This window comes from Crassostrea angulata, chromosome 6 (assembly GCF_025612915.1).
Source record: "Crassostrea angulata isolate pt1a10 chromosome 6, ASM2561291v2, whole genome shotgun sequence".
Classification (NCBI taxonomy): Eukaryota; Metazoa; Mollusca; class Bivalvia; order Ostreida; family Ostreidae; genus Magallana; species Magallana angulata.
Genome location: NC_069116.1, coordinates 8,105,573 through 8,122,203, shown reverse-complemented (window position 1 = coordinate 8,122,203; position 16,631 = coordinate 8,105,573). Strand labels below are relative to the sequence as shown.

General features: G+C 32.9%; 2 protein-coding genes across 3 annotated transcripts in view; one reads left to right on the top strand and one right to left on the bottom strand.

Annotated features, from left to right (window-relative positions):
* The window catches only part of LOC128188348 (FACT complex subunit SPT16-like), a 16,483-nt gene extending 12,045 nt beyond the window's left edge, over positions 1 to 4,438 (bottom strand). The window contains exon 1 of the mRNA XM_052859334.1: positions 4,276 to 4,438. Within this exon, the coding sequence (XP_052715294.1) occupies positions 4,276 to 4,344 (69 nt within the window). The 5' untranslated portion in view covers positions 4,345 to 4,438. The remainder of the gene's footprint in view (positions 1 to 4,275) is intronic.
* On the top strand, positions 3,243 to 16,631 carry LOC128188349 (uncharacterized). 2 transcript variants are annotated; one of them, XM_052859335.1, is made up of 6 exons: positions 3,243 to 3,937; positions 5,708 to 5,886; positions 12,035 to 12,236; positions 15,366 to 15,489; positions 15,803 to 15,973; positions 16,241 to 16,631. In XM_052859335.1, the coding sequence occupies exons 2-6, from the start codon at positions 5,775 to 5,777 to the stop codon at positions 16,493 to 16,495; spliced, it is 864 nt and encodes a 287-aa protein (XP_052715295.1). In that variant the 5' UTR covers positions 3,243 to 3,937; positions 5,708 to 5,774; the 3' UTR covers positions 16,496 to 16,631. The 2 variants fall into 2 exon arrangements, with proteins under 2 accessions (XP_052715295.1, XP_052715296.1); XM_052859336.1 differs by lacking the exons at positions 3,243 to 3,937; positions 5,708 to 5,886 and adding an exon at positions 9,934 to 10,024 and having other exon boundaries at positions 16,241 to 16,630.

Here is a 16,631-nt window from a genome sequence, read left to right as displayed (position 1 = left end):
AATTTTGTCGGTTGATTTTAACACAGATCGTACGTCAGAGTAACGTAGAAATAACAGATCAGAAATTTGATGCTGAATTTCTTAGTGATCTCATAGATCGAGGCATAGAATGTCATCCATTCCGACATTTACACATTTTCCACTCATTAAATAATTCAGTCTATCCCAAAAGCACTGGACTGACGGATAAAACAGGAAAATCTAATTAGTCCGATGCACTAACCGGTAAAATCAGTCTGTTTGTCTGAGGTTTGTTTTGGTTGGGTATAAACTTTATATTTTCTATTTGATCATATAGATGCTTTACTTAGTACCAAAACCTGTTAATAAAAACGTTTTGTTGATTGTGATTGTTTCAAAACATACTTCCGCCATTATGGGTCTTAAATATTTCAGTGGGGTCATTGGGGATCCTTTGGACAGGAATGACTGAGTGTAGACAATTGTGCCTCATATTCCGGGTTAGTTTGCATCAGGGATGAGTACATGTGACTTTGGTAGGAAGACGTTCATTTACTTCAAGCGTTTGAAGAAAGATGGAGTCTTAAAAAGTTGAGACCAAGCAGAGCGAAACATTAGTCATTAAGGGCGAAGAGAACAAAGGACAACAGATGAAGAAAACAATAACATTTTGGAGGAAATCATTAAATACGATCCAATCTGTGTTTGGGGGGAAGAGGGAGATAAATATCTTGAAGACTACCTCCAAGAGAAAATAAACATAGGTAATCATAGATTACTAAGCTCACCGAGACGGAGCATCACCCTTATGAAACATCACCTTCATAAGACCACCTTTATCATTTTATATGAAAATCATACTTAATGATCTTGGATATTCATGGATTCTGTTTTGACAAAATATCGTATATCATCTGATAAATTTTTTTATGATAATCATATGTTCATATGTTAATCAATTCAATGATATAAAATTAAATATTGCATCATGTCATATTTATAATATATATCATATAATACAATAAAATACCGTAATAAACAATAATGAGATATGATATTGTAACGTATGATATGACATTGTATTGTGTTATACCTAATTGTATTTGATCACATAATACAATATCATAAAATATAATACAATATAGTATTATATTACAATATCATATTACATAATACATCATAACATTGAAACATGATATTATATTGTAAAATATAGTATGATATTGTATTGAGTGACACTGAAACATATTTGATACATTATATGATATCATATAATACAATATAATTTGATTCCAACATTGTATCTTATCAAATGATACAATATTATGTGATAAAGTAAAATATTATAAAATACATTATTATATTATACATATAGTATCATATGACACAATAATATATATTACAATATCATATAATACAATTTCATGTGATATGATAATATATTATATAAATCAATATGATATCATACAATATCATATGATACAATATTATATAATATTACAATATCATATAATACAATTTCATGTGATGTAATTCTATATTACTGAAACCAATATCATATACAATATTGTATGATACAATATTATAGAATATACAATATTGTATCATAGGATACAATATAATATTTTGCAATATCTTATGTAATTGTACCATGTGATAAAATAATATATTAAAAATACAATATAATATTATACAATATTGTATCATAATATACAATACTATACATAACAATATCATGATACAATATCATATCATAAAATATCAAAAAAATTGATACAATATCATATCACATCGTATAACTTTTTATAATATAACATATGATATCATATTATATCATATCAAACAATATTGTTTCATATCATACAATATCATAGGAATCATGTTATATTATTTATCAACAAACACATTTATCTATCAAGCTGGTTTGAGTGAGGTAGGAGATTTCTTTAGCATCCTTGATAATGGAGATCAGGCTCTGCATCTGAAGCAACCTCTGCGTTTAATTTATAATAAAGTTAAATCAACTATGCAAGCTTTCATCTATAAAACATGTGACCTGTTCCAAAAAACTAAACCTCATCCAGCATCCGAAACCTATGGCTGAGATTCAGCATTCAAGCCCATCAGGTGCATTGGTATCATAAGACGCATCATCCATGCAAGTTTGGTGAAGTTTGGACCAGTAATAACTAAGATATCATCATCAGAGGGCACTAGCAATTAAAACCTTTACTTCCTCCAGCATCCGTAACTTATAGCTCAGATTCAGCATCCATGCCTGTCAGGTGCATCTGTATCATAAGACACACCATACATTCAAGTTTGGTGAAGTTAGGACCTGTAATAACTAAGAACTATTTTTTAGCATCCTTGATAAAGGAGATCAAGCTCTGCATCTGAAGTTACCTCTGCGATTCATTCATATTACAGTTAAATCAACTATGCAAGTTTGAAATAGTACTATCATCTATTAAACTTGTGACCTGTTCCAAAAAACTTAACTTTATCCAGCATCCGAAACCTATGGCTCACACTCAGCATTCAAGCCTGTCAGGTGCATCAGTATCATAAGACACACCATCCATGGAAGTCTGGTGAAGTAAGGACAAGTAATAACTAAGATATCATCATCAGAGGGCACCTGTTTCAAAAACTTTATTTAACCAGCTTTTAAAACCTTAACCTCCTCCAGCATCCGAAACCTATTGCTCAGATTCAGCATTCAAGCTTGTCAGGTGCATCAGTATCATAAGACGCACCATCCATACAAGTTTGGTGAAGTTAGGACCAGTAGTAACTAAGATATAATCATCAGAGGGCAACTGCAACAAAGACTTCAACCAGCTCTAAAAACCTTAACCTCTTCCAGCATCCGAAACCTATTGCTCATATTCAGCATTCAAGCTTGTCAGGTGCATTAATATCATAAGACGCATCATTCATACAAGTTTGGTGAAGTTAGGACCAGTAGTAACTTAGATATTGCTATCAATGGGCACCTGCAACAAAAACTTTAACCTGGTCCAACAACCTTAACCTCCTCCAGCATCTGAAATTTAGGACCCAGATTCAGCATCCAAGTCTTTCAAGTCCATAAGTAGGTCCAGATGCATCATCCATGCAAGTTTGGTGAAGACAGGACAAGTAATAGCTTAGATACAGGACCTGCAACAAAAACTTTAACCAGGTCCGGACGCCGACGCCGACGCCGAGGGTATAGCATAAGCTCTCCTTGACTTCGTCTCGGTGAGCTAAAAAGTTTGAAATTGTTTAAAGAGAAGAATAAATTTTGTTAATTGTTTAATGTGTTATGTGTTAATTGTTCATTTGATATAAATTCATTTCGTAAAAATTTTGGACTGGTGAAAATTGTCCAAATGTCCTGTGATGATTTTTCTTTATCGCGAAGACCGAATATTCATACTCTGTCCAAAGTCGATCCATTGCTTTTTTGCAATTTTTCATGAAAATAAACATACTTGTCAATTAAGCACAACTGAAATCGATAAAAGGGAGAAAATCCAAAGTTTTTTCATTGTGATACATCAGCTACTTTCACCCAGAGAAACTCGTAAGAACTACAACAAATTAAGGAGATTTATAATTGGAAATGTTTTCATCCTCTCTACATTCAAAAGTACACAATCTGTACAGAAGTACCCGAAACACAATTTTTAAACTGGGTACTTTCATGCTGTTTGCAATTCAAAATCACCATATTGGCGTGCGACCAGTTCTTGCCAAGTACCATTTCACGCCATTGCATTGTTACATTATTTGATCAAGTTCTACACATAAAATTATATACGAAGAGATGTAACAATGCACTGGCGAGAAAGGTACTCGGCGAGAACTGATCGCACACCAGTAGACTTCTTATTTTTGGTTGCGGTATACATACGTATAGAGGGGGCATTTCATAACAGAAAATCTGGACTTTTTCATTCTAATAAAAGAATGTAATTCGGACACAAAGGTAGTAATGATTTTCAAATATAAAGTAAAAAGTGGTGGCAGCAGAAACTTAGAACAGGGTATAGTGATCACATCAAGTCATAGATCAAGACGTGGAATTCCACCCGTTCCGAAATGGGTGAGCAAAACCCGATGTATGCTCAATCATTCAAATGTAAATATGAAAACAACTCACTTTAAATAAAATATCTTTAGGTATATAGATCTATCACCATTATCCTACGAAGTTGAGACTATTTGATACATTATAGCTTCAAGATCACCTGCAGTAACATATTATTATACAAACGCAGATACATGCTATTAAAACACGTGTTGACTTATGGTTCAAAGACTCACGTTCCATGCTTGATATAAGCGCTTGATTCTCCTGAAAAATGCTTCTTTATCAACGTGTAAACTTGACATGATCAGCTCTGGTCGTACTTAGTTCATCACATTCATAACAATGTGCAGAACGAAGCACTATGGCGGGAGATGATCTAGATGACGGTGCGAATGCGTTTCGCTCCTATGGACGGCTCGCGCCAAGACGTTTCGCTCCGAGAGATCTTTCGCACCGGGACGTCTCACCCCTGATGGCTTTGCTGTCAGTTATATGTCACAATTTATTATATTATTTATATTATTAGAATATACATATATTTTTAACTGTTCAGTTTGTTTCATGCAAACATAAAATTCTGGTTGACAAACATGCATGCATTACATGTAGTTTTACATGGTAGGAAAATTTACTTCCAGATTAATCCTATACAGTTGTGGCTGAATAGTTTGGGTTCTATTCTATTGAATGCTTATATTATCTATCTCTTAATTAAAAATGCAAATCAAGAGTGTAATTTGATTGACATTTTAGATAGACAAATATTCTGGTTTTACTTATGTCTTACTTATACTTTCATATCATGACAGTAAACTTAATGATTTACTATACAATTTTTTTAAAAATTGAAAATTGCACCCCCTCCCCCACATGTTCACAGTGACATTACAGCTTCTATGCGTTTATCATTCTCTTAATAGTGCTTAGATGTATCAAATCACTTCATATATTAGCACTTTTTAGTTCCTTTTTTTTCAATTGCACTGGGTCATAAAAACTTTTTCCCAATATCTGTGTGTCTGGAAGTCCAAATGAAAGGCGGTAGGTTAGTGAATTAGCAAAATTAATGTAGGTTTGAATGCAGAAATGTTGAAACAGTAAACCAATGGTACTTCCTATATTGATTCTATAAAACTATCTTTTAAGTAAAATATTTTTTAATTGAATTAATATACTGGCGGTATAATCGTCATTGATTACAAGAAATTCACGATTTAAAATCATATTTTTTAAATCTTTTTTTTTTTAGGTAAATAAAAAAATGATTTTTTCTTTTAAGAAAAAAAAAAATAAATACTGATATATGTGAACAATTCTTATTTTTGGAAAACATTTTTTTTTATGTAATATGAATAAATCGGTGGCATATATTTTAATTCTTAAAAATGAAACTAAATTTGTTTGTGTCTATTTAATTCGAGACTGTCTCTCTAAAAATAAGATTATTATAGATATAAGAGATCAATTAGCTGTATAATTAATAAATTGTTGTTGTTATTATAATTATCAGAGGGAATTTTTCATGATTGGAAAAAAGATAATTTGTTTAAACATTTAAATTGATATAATCAAAACAATTATAGCAAAATCGGTTCGTTACTTTCATAGATCATAGTTTGAACGAGCAGCGGTTTTTCTTTTGAAATTTGTAATTTCTATTCACAGACTTGACCCTTTGATCTCAAGAACCTGCTTTATAAGGAGATGGAAGTCCGTTAGTTGACCATTTACGATGGATTCAGTCAGCCCTCCCTGTATCTCTTGTGGCGGAGAAGTTCGTCCCCAGCAACATGTCCTAAACTGTGTGGCCTGCAACGGATGGCAGCATCGCTTGTGCAACACAGGTAAATATGGTTTGTTCCCGTTTTGCACACATTTGAAAAATAGGTATCGAAAAAATGTGTGCAAAACGGGAATGTGACCAGGTAAGATAATTGCTTAATTGCTATAGTCTATATCACAGTTCCTGTGAGGGCTATTGACAATGAAATAAGTAAAACATATGTACTCCCAATTGATATTTACATCTATTTTATGTTACAATATGAATTGCAAAAAAGCGCATGTTCTTGAATTTAATTTCAAACATCAATCTGGTCATGAACAATTTCATTAATTTATTTAAACAAGAAATGTTTTTGCAAAAATGTTGGATATGTAATGATTTTGTTTTACTCTGTGTATAGGAAGTACATGTACATGTTACAAGTTTGAAGAGAAAATATATTTTAATATTCAATTATTGCTGACATAAATTGAGGAAATGTGTCTAGTGAAAACGCTGCTAAATATTTTTCATTTATGCTGTGGCTTGAATATTCGAAGACAATAGACAAACTGTATAATGATATGATAATAAATAGGCAATTTTATATGCTTCAAAAACTGTAAAGATGTTTTCAGAAAACCTATCAAATGTAGACCTTATTCATGCATGTTCAACCTTCCTCAGATTGAAGAATATCGAATCAATATTAAGATTATTATTTTTGTCGGAATTTTTGTGCTCCGATTTGGAAAAAACCATAAAAGTGACCCACAATATATACTAAAGCGGTGACGTCATAAGAACTTATCGAATCAATATCAAAATTATTATTTTTGCCGGAAATTTTTGTCCTTCATGTATTCAGCATCAGAAAGTGATGTCATAAAAACTACTGTCAAAGTCGCTACTTCAAAGATTGAAATATTTTGTGAGAAAGATCTGTTTCCTTTCATAATATTTTTTTGCTGATACCAATCAACTAATTATAAATATGCGTTTTACATATTTTGCAACCAAGATGTAAAAAGAGACACGATGTACCACATCATCTTCACAACGTCTTGACATTGTGAAGATGATCAGTGAGTAGAAATTTAAGACTAAACATATCAATATCTTTATTTTATCAAATGAAAAAATGGTAATAGTTATTTGTTATTATACCTGAAACACAACAAAATATCTATATTCCTTTGTTTCATCGTAAAGGCGCTGATAAAACACAGGTAAAAATCCAGGTAAAATCTTTGACTGAAAGCAGACTATAATTGCTATCACAACACAAATCACACCTATTGTTCTATACCCAATTATCAAATGTGTGCAAAACGGGAACACACCGTAAATATAGCTTGTCTTATAAATTTACAGGTACTTTTAATGTAAAAATTAAATGTATTGAAGACATCTTATCTAAAAGTTATACATCCGCTTTAAATATTAATCTAAATGTTTAGGGGTTAGGGATGGGGTGCATTTTCAATTTGTATTAAAGTTTACAAATGACATTCATATGTTCAGTTGTAATTTGGGTGACACGAAGAGGATTTATTTTTGAATTGGTATAATTGTAAACTAATCTAACATTTGTTTTTATTTTTTTTAATTATCAAAGATTGGGGAACACGCATTTAAGATAATTAGTTTTATATATATTTAGTATAAAGTTATTGGAAAAGTATATGTATAGTTGGTGTAAATCTCCCATGTTTAGTCAGTTTTAAAGAGCTTGTGTTTACCAGGAAATATCGGTTTTTTGGAATCACCAGTGGCAATTCAAAGTCCGGTATTTCCACTTCTGATTTTCACTCAGCTGGAAAATACTAGAAATTACTGTGAAATACAAATTTCATTTCGTTATTTGTTTGATTTTTTTTAAAATGTAAAGCAAGTATTTAGAAAATAAGATATAAGCGCACAAAATTACAACTGAGCATGCTTGCCATTTCACTGTCAGTATTATAGATATTATATTCACCAGATCATCCATTACCAAAAGAATCCTATAACAGCAAGCACAAGTTTAAATCCAGCTTAAACCCCAAGTTCTGTATTGTTCCGATTTATAATATTACTTAAAAACAAAGACGTATAATCCTTGACTGGAAAGTAAAATTTCCATAGGTATTTTAATTGACTCTTTCAAGAACCCGAACACATGTTAGATTACACTTTTGTATAGGATGTGTTAGACTTTCACGACAATATGAAATTAACTGTTAAATAAAGCTATCTTAACCTAGCGCTCGCAAAAATTTTATATCACACGGAACCTTATGTAAAATGCGTTTTTTAATTTCATTTTATATAAAATTTTCATATTACAATTCTTTATACAAGTACTTGTATTTTCACGTATGCCGTTATTATTTACTTAGAAAATCGTAAATGTTAATGTAAATGTTTTATAGTCTCTTTATACCATTGTAAAGTGGTTCTGGGATTGAAACAAATGAATCTGTTAGAAATATACATATACTTGTAGACGAATTAATTAATGTTGAATTTGAAATTGACCCCATTTGATTTTGGCCAACAAAGATATTGACTAAGACAATTAATTAAATTTACGTGTACAGATACATTAATTGTTACTAGTATTTACTTTTCCGGATGGTCAACATTTTTTGGTGTATGTAACTATTTAATTTATTATTGAATTCTATAATTCCCTTTAACAAAATTATAATCAAAGAGTCTTCAATATTTGATTCAGGTGAAAAATATTAATATTAAGACCTTAAGATCTTGTTGATTGGGTGTTCAGAATTGACTAAGATATTATAAAGATTCACATCTTTCCTTTGGTTCATCAATTTATATTTGACAACCACTTGGTATTTTTCCCGCTATTTCTTAAGAAAATCGATTGAAATTCATATTATGCACATTGTATTCCTAACTTGTTTTCAAATATGTATTTATTTCGTTTCATCAAAATTTCGAGTATATAATGCACAAGTATCTAGGGAACGATCAGTCGACCATGCATTCCTTTTGGACATCATGTTGTTCAGACAAGTTGCCTTATCCTTGCGTGGAACTTGCTATTCTTTTTTTTGTATGTTATTATGTTAATGCAAGAGCAATCTTTTTGATTTACTTTTTAATAGGCTTGAAGAAACAATTTTAATTAACTCACATTTGCTTCTTTGGGGTAGTGACAATTTGTCTTACAATACAAACGGTTTATTTTTTCAGCAGTTCAAAAGTTCATTAAATAGTCTGGAAGATTTGATGATTAAATTCCTTTTTGCTTTTGCTTTTTATACTGTATATCTACTATATATTCGCAATTACTTTGTAAATGCATGTTTATGAATTTAATTATTATAAAGTCAATAACTATAAGGAACATGTAATATTACTATGACAATTGTATATATTGTATGCATTATCATTAGGAGAGGAATTTGTAAGTTGTAAGAACTTGTTTCCAATCCTTTTATGTAATTTACACAATAAAATATGTTCAAATCAAATCTGTATGTACCTGTAAAAGTCCATATTTTATATATCTAGGGGTCCTGTTATAAAACTTCCCGAAATGAATTTTACTATAAGTAATATACATAATCTTAGAAATGTTAAGAAAAATATAAATTGAAATAATGTTATAATAATATTTAATAAATTTTTAGGTCTCCTGAGTCAGTCAGGGAGCCTATTGCCGTTGGTTATCGTTCGTCGTCGTGTGTCGCCAGATTAACATTCTTTAACAGCTTCTTAAATTGTTACCATTTTTTATGTTTGGCTTCTGTTTAGGATAAGAGGAATGTAAATCATAAAATGTATGATCTTAGCTGTCCATGGGCCTCATAAGCGGGACCAATTTTTTCAAATTCTCTGTTTCCACACAAATGGGATAAAAACCAAGTGCATGGTTATGATGTCCATGAAGCCTGCTACTAAAATTAGGAAATTCGTGGCCCCTGAGTAAGGGGTTTAGACCCCAGGGCGGGGCCATATAGTTATAGTAAAACCTCCCTCTCTACTCCTATATACATGTAAATCTGCGAAAAACTAAATGCAAAGTTATGATGTTTATTTTATTTTTTTATTATGATATAAATTTCATTTGAATATACAATATATCAATGTAAGCGTTTTTAGCACACTTGACAAATCCATTGACAAGATCAATTTCAACAATTTTAAGGCAGAGAAAAAGAGAAAGTAGGAAATGGAGAGTGGGGGTAGAGAATGGAAAAGTCGTGAGGATGCATGTATCATGTCAGAAATATTTTACTAATACATCAGCATAATCAAAAATATTTACTGCCGAGTTGTTGTATTCAGACAAAGTATACTTAGATCGTGCAAATATGTCAATGGTCAGGATCTACATGTACATGAGAAAAAGCCAGTCAGCCAATTGGTTTAAGAAATTATCATATTTGCCTCCATAATTTCAAAGAGTTCTTAATAAAAATGGGTGTGTCCTCATTTGGACCATACACTATGATCAAACTTAAACGATGGCTTTGAATGCTGAGGTCTATTACCACAAAAATTCCAGAACCATTTATTAATTTCTTATGTACTTTACATAGTTATGATGTTCATAGAGCCTTCTGGCTAAAATTACAATGTTATTAGTCCACAATGACCTCATCTTAAACCGTGAAATCTCCATGGAACAGGGGTTCAGGGTTTTTATTTGGGGGTGGGGTGGTGGTGACAAATGTGGCAATATAGTTGCATGTATTTCTAGGCCACATGATTCACTCGGATATCCCTCCGACCAATGTTCCCATTTGATGAATTAAGGTTTCTCCACCCTCGATGTTTTTATGGTTTAATCTGTGTAATTTTTGTTTAAATTTGATGATTAATATGCAAACAATCAAATTGAAGTTAAATATTGGTATGTTGCAAATATTTTGTTCATGCTGTAGAAGCTAACACAGGTACACTATCAGGACAGTTATAGCAACGACTGCTCTCTTATCAAACATCAAATTTATTTTAACTAATTTCGATATAATAAAGCAATTTTTAAAAGAAATTAATTGCAATCCTTTATTTTAAGTATTTTAACATTTTAAAGCCATTCAAAAATTGCCAGTATGAAAGCTATCACATTTACAGTGCATTTTGATACGATTTTTCAACCATGAATAAGTACAGTTTAGCAACATAAAACGTCTATAACTTTTGAAATAATGGTTCAAACTCACTGAAAATTGGTACATTTGTAATTCATTATATATCCTATCGAAATCTGCAAAGAAATGTTTACCTTGCCTGGTAAAAAATTATGATTTGTGGTCTCTGTCAAGTTTGCCTATATACGGTTTTATCAGTTTTTCATTGAATTCAGCGATTACTCTCTATGAATTGTAAAACATTGGTGTCATTTCACTTTACATAGCTTAAAATGTGTTAAACACAAGTATAAATCAAGAAATATTGGCAAAACTATGCACCACATAACACTATTATTATAACCGATAACGGTAAAATATTCCGGAATGCTCACAATGACGTCACACGACAATCGAAAGACCTTAATGTCTCAGATGAGGGACTATCATACTCAGATCACAGTCAGTGCCTGTGGGCATCTTGTTTGTATTAGGGAGGTTTGGGTCACCTCCATTTTGTGAAGTTATTTCTTTTGCATGAAAAAAACCCCAATAAGATTTAGCTAAGACATTAACATTGTCGCAGTCTCGAAGTTTAACAGCATTTTACACCGTATAATAATTTAACAGAGTATTTCATTTTATCTAACAATCATTTCAGATACGGTTGACACAGTTGATAAAGTGGATCTGGACCTTCTTTCCACGTATTTTATACAGTCATTACTAGTATTTGTTGTAATCATTATTATATAATTTTTTAAATGTATAGATTAGGCCTTGATTGGTGAATAAACATGTATAAGTACATGTACATCTTTGCAAGTCATGAGTTCGAATCCCGCTGGGTCTTTTTTTTTTTTAGATTTCAATTCATTAAAACTAAGTTATTGTAAAATATTGACCATGATAAAATTTCAAAACACTGCATGACCAGTGATAAATTAAGTATGGGTTTCTTTCATGCATAATGATATCTCATGTTGTCAGACTCGGACTTACAGGAAGTGGAATTAGCAACCAATGTCAAGATTTCTTCCAAAACGTAGACACCCTAGACAAAAAAATCGAAAATTAATGATAAAGAAAAAAATATGTCTTATTAACCATTATCTTGAATATAATTTCTTTTTGCAGGAATCTCGCTACAGCGGTACAACATTGCGAAGTATGGTATAAAGGACCTGAACTGGTTTTGCAGACCGTGTGAGATGAGGTACTGGCCGGAGCACGATGAACGAGTGGTATCAGACAACCCCGCCAACTCTGTGGTCCCCGCAGATCCACTCAATGAAGCATTTGTTACTGGACATTGCTGGGAGCCCGAACATTTGGATTCGTAAGTTTTTTTTAACTTTGTATGTCATTCTAAAAGTGTATTTCACTCAAAAGATTTTAAAACATACAGTAAGATAGAAAATATGGAGGGTAATCGTGTTCAAAAATCCAGACATGTAAACTTGTAAATCCGAATATGCAATCGTGTTGATGTGTGAGCCTGAGCATGAATATGTGTAATTCTGATCGTGTAACCTATAAAACTCGGGCATAAACACGTGTAAGATTTGACTCAGTTCCTTCGCATGATGCACATTTTGCAACTTTATTGTTTACATTAGTTAATTAAACCTTCAACTTTGCACACTTTCAATCCGTAGTTTCTGCGTTTGTAACTTCAGGCTCGGCAATAGCACATCTGACATGATACAAATTGACAAATGTAAAGTCTCCAAGTTTGTCGAATTTTGACATGACCTTATATGGCAACTGTCTTGCTGCGGGAAAAGGCATGCCGTAACCGCCGGACCGGAATTAACGAAAAATAAACATAATATTCAGCTAAACTGTTGCAATAAGCTTTTAATGAACGACACCTTTTCTATCGAAAACACCGGTATAATTTTTAGAAAAAAAAATTGAGGTATGATTGAAACTGGACCAAACAGGAAGAGGTTAATGTAGAAAAAAAATCGTTGCCGATGTGACGAATGCGCTAATTTCCGTAATATAATTCTCATGGTATTATAAAAGGAAATGCCTAATATCTTATATCTCTAAAAAAAATTGACATGTAATTTAAACTGGAATATAAGTAAATGCGTACTCTTTTCTAGAAATGAGACGGATCAAGAAATTTCCTAAGGGGGTAAATATATTTTGAGCGGCATGGGTTCGAAGACCGCCGTGAGGTCCCATGTAACTCCATTGCTTCTGAATTCTAAGAATTTTGAGAGTGAATTTTTAACCGAGTTTCCGATTATTGAAGTAGTAAAAATTGCAGACGGGCGAGTGGCTGTCAAAAAGGTACCCTTATTGTACCGATAACTCCTCGAACAGTTTTCAAGATAGGAAGTTGTTCTTTTGCAGATCATTTATACATATATATCAGAAGTATGCAAATTGCTAGGATTTTGATTTCTGATAATTTATTAAAATATCAGCTGTTGAACTTAGTCATTTTTGGGCAAAAACATTGCATATAGAGTACCCCATTTTTACTCTTGTTATTTTTCTGATTTAGTTAGAATAAACGACCTGCAAGGATTTGGTAATTTTTCGCGGAAAAATTTATGTTACTTTACATGTATTTATACTTTTTGTTGTTGTGTAAGTGAAAGATGAATAATAACACAATCTTCAATAATAAAAAAAAAAAACTAGCGCATATTTTTTGTGCGCCGTAAATTGAAGTTTTACTATGGGAGGCACTGTAGCTCAAAGATCGTCCATCTGTATTTTTAGACAGGGAGCTACAGACCTGCAGCTAGTTCACAAGTGGCTTGAAAGCTGTATTATACTAGCTCTCCAGAAAAAAAAATTCAGCCAACTTCACAAATTAAAGTGAGTCTGTATTGAACCGACATTCAGGACGTCATACTCAATCCCGTAATAATTGCTTAAAATAATTTTTTTAAAATGTCAATTTTTACCTGCATGATAAGCTTTTTTTCCTATATATTGCCGACAATGCAAAGAAACATTTCTTAAAATAATTTATACACATATTAATTTCACGACAGTTAACCTTATCTTTGGAATTTTTATTCATTTTTTTAAGAGGGTGTCGCTTCTTATGTTTAATATTACCGGGTAATCACAATCTCAAAACCAATGTCTTTAAACAGTTTGTTTTTCTTATCGATAAATTTGCAACTCAGCTGACGGACCCCGTGTAATTTTTCGCGTGAGGGGGGGGGGGTCTTGTTACAACTTTGTGGTAGCGATAAGGATGCATTTGGAGATATTTTCTTAATTCAGCCGAGGCCTATACTTTAACAATTTGTTGCATGTACTCTAATAACAGTGGCGTCGGAAGCAAATTGAAAGGGGGGGGGGGCTAAACTAATCATGAAAAATATTGACAAGAATTCCCATAATCATGAAAATTCTAATCCGTGGGGGAGGGTATACCAATAACTCCAATCTTACCTGCCCAATCCCCCCCCCCAAATCATGAAATTCCTAATCCGAAGTGGTGGTGGTGGGGGGGGGGGATGCTAGTATACCTACTATGACTCTAATTTTCAATATCACTATTAATATTTCATTCTCTTTCAGGTCTTTTAAGGAACAATTTTGTTTGTTGCGAGGAAAAAGTAGGGGGGGGGGGTTGAATTCTCCCTGTTGCTATGCTCCTAATGGTTAGGTCTAACTTGGCTAAAAGGTGGGGGGGGGGGGAATAAGTCCCTCCCCCCCTCCCGGTTCAGACGCCTATGAATAAAAATGCGTATATATCTTTATACACGTGTATTCAAACAAAGTCATTAAATGTAATTTTTTTCAGTTCTAAGAGGATATCTGAAGCCGATCGAATTCTTTACTCGCATCTTTTATACATTCTCTTGATAAAATGTACAACAATCTCATAATTAAATTTTCCGAAAAATAATACTCTATGAAATGTTGTTATCCAGAGATAATATGATAATAGGCTTACCTAATATTTTTTTTTATTTATGCCGTCCCTATTCCGGCGATTACGGCATGCCTTTACCTGCAGCTAGCCTTTTTCTATCAGTGACGTCACTGTTTCCATATAAGGTCATGTCAAAATTCGACAAACTTGTAGACTTTACATTTGTCAATTCGTATCATGTCAGATGTGCTATTGCCGAGCCTGAAGTTACAAATGCAGAAACTACGGATTGAGAGTGTGCAAAGTTGAAGGTTTAATAAACTAATGTAAACAATAAAGTTGCAAAATGTGCATCATGCGAAGGAACTGAGTCAAATCTTACACGTGTTTATGCCCGAGTTTTATAGGTTACACGATCAGAATTACACATATTCATGCTCAGGCTCACACACCAACACGATTGCATATTCGGATTTACAAGTTTACATGGCTTGATTTTTGAACACGATTACCCTCCATAAGAAAAACAACAGCCAGCTAGGTGATCTAAGTAATAAAGAGAAACATTATTTTTCTTACATTAAAATCAATTGTATTTGATTTTTTTCTCAGTTCATTGGAATCAGACGACAGTACATCAAACGATGACGTCATCCGTTACAGAATTCTGGAGAAGGGGAGTAAGCGTGGGGGGAGATTGTTGGTTGCCAGCAATGGATACACATACGGATCAAAGGTATATACTTCCAAATGAGGACAAAACTGGATAATTAGTTTACAATATTACATTGAAAACCAATCATAAAATTCAAATTCAAATTCAATGTAATGTTATACCAGGACAAAACTGTTTTAGTTTACAATATTACGTCAGATTTCGATTTTAAATTCTAAAAAGATTTTCTGACCAAATTAGGTAACTTACATGTAATTGTGTTGCGAAGTGCAGAAAAGTTCCAATATTTCATAAAAGCTTGATCTTAACCGCCTTTTAATATCTAAACGTTGTTGAATACTTATCTTATAGTTGATGTCTTGTTTTATTTTAGTCTAAGGGGAACAACAAGTCCTCCACTTTGTGGCGGTGCAGCGTCAGATCCGCCAAGCTTCAGTGTCCCGCCACGGTTAGTCAGAGGGGTCACTATTTCCAGCCAGGCACACGGCCGCATTGTCACCCAGCGGATCCAAGACAGCCGATTTACAAAGAAGTCGTTGCACTGGTATTAATTCAATTTCAAAGTTTAATTCAACATTTGTGCGCTTATGTAGAGATCTGTATTTTAATCAGATTGAACATTTGTGTACTTGACCACTCCTAAAAAATTCAAGTTCCTTCTGTCCTTCTGACATATCATAATGATTTTAGCAGTAAAATGCATTTTGACCAACTTTTATTGTTGAAATTTAAAGTCAGAAAGACAATGCGACGAATTATTTCATTTTGATGAACACATATATTCATCTAATACATCATATTTCGTTTTCAGGTTAAAGAACAGATAGACATCAATCGGCACTCCACGGCTTCGGCTGTTGTGACAGACATCCTGACCACCCTGTTGCCCGAGGAACAACATTTCCTGGCTCCGAAGTTCGACCTGCTGAAGAGAATCGCTAACAGACACAGGGCGGGAAAGCGACCGAGAGTCCCCGCCGCGACCCCTAACGCAACGTACGTGTGCTACAGTCCTCTCCCTCTGTCCCGACAGCTGACCGGAAGAGGAGACCATAACGTCGAGTGATATCTGTGGGGTGCTGTGCTCCAGTAGTGTGAAATAGTGGACAAGACTTTAGTGCCTGAACGCAATACTAAACTGTAATTTGTGATGGTGTTAGTGGTTTAGAACTTTTAGTGCTGTTTGTATTTATGATTATTGA

Bases quoted from the DNA above. Each gene is read 5' to 3' on its own strand.
- LOC128188349 (XM_052859335.1), top strand. From the start codon at position 5,775: ATGGATTCAGTCAGCCCTCCCTGTATCTCTTGTGGCGGAGAAGTTCGT. The intron at 12,237-15,365 runs GTAAGTTTTTTT...TTTTTTTCTCAG, and splicing joins GAGCCCGAACATTTGGATTC to TTCATTGGAATCAGACGACA. The intron at 15,974-16,240 runs GTATTAATTCAA...TTTCGTTTTCAG, and splicing joins ACAAAGAAGTCGTTGCACTG to GTTAAAGAACAGATAGACAT.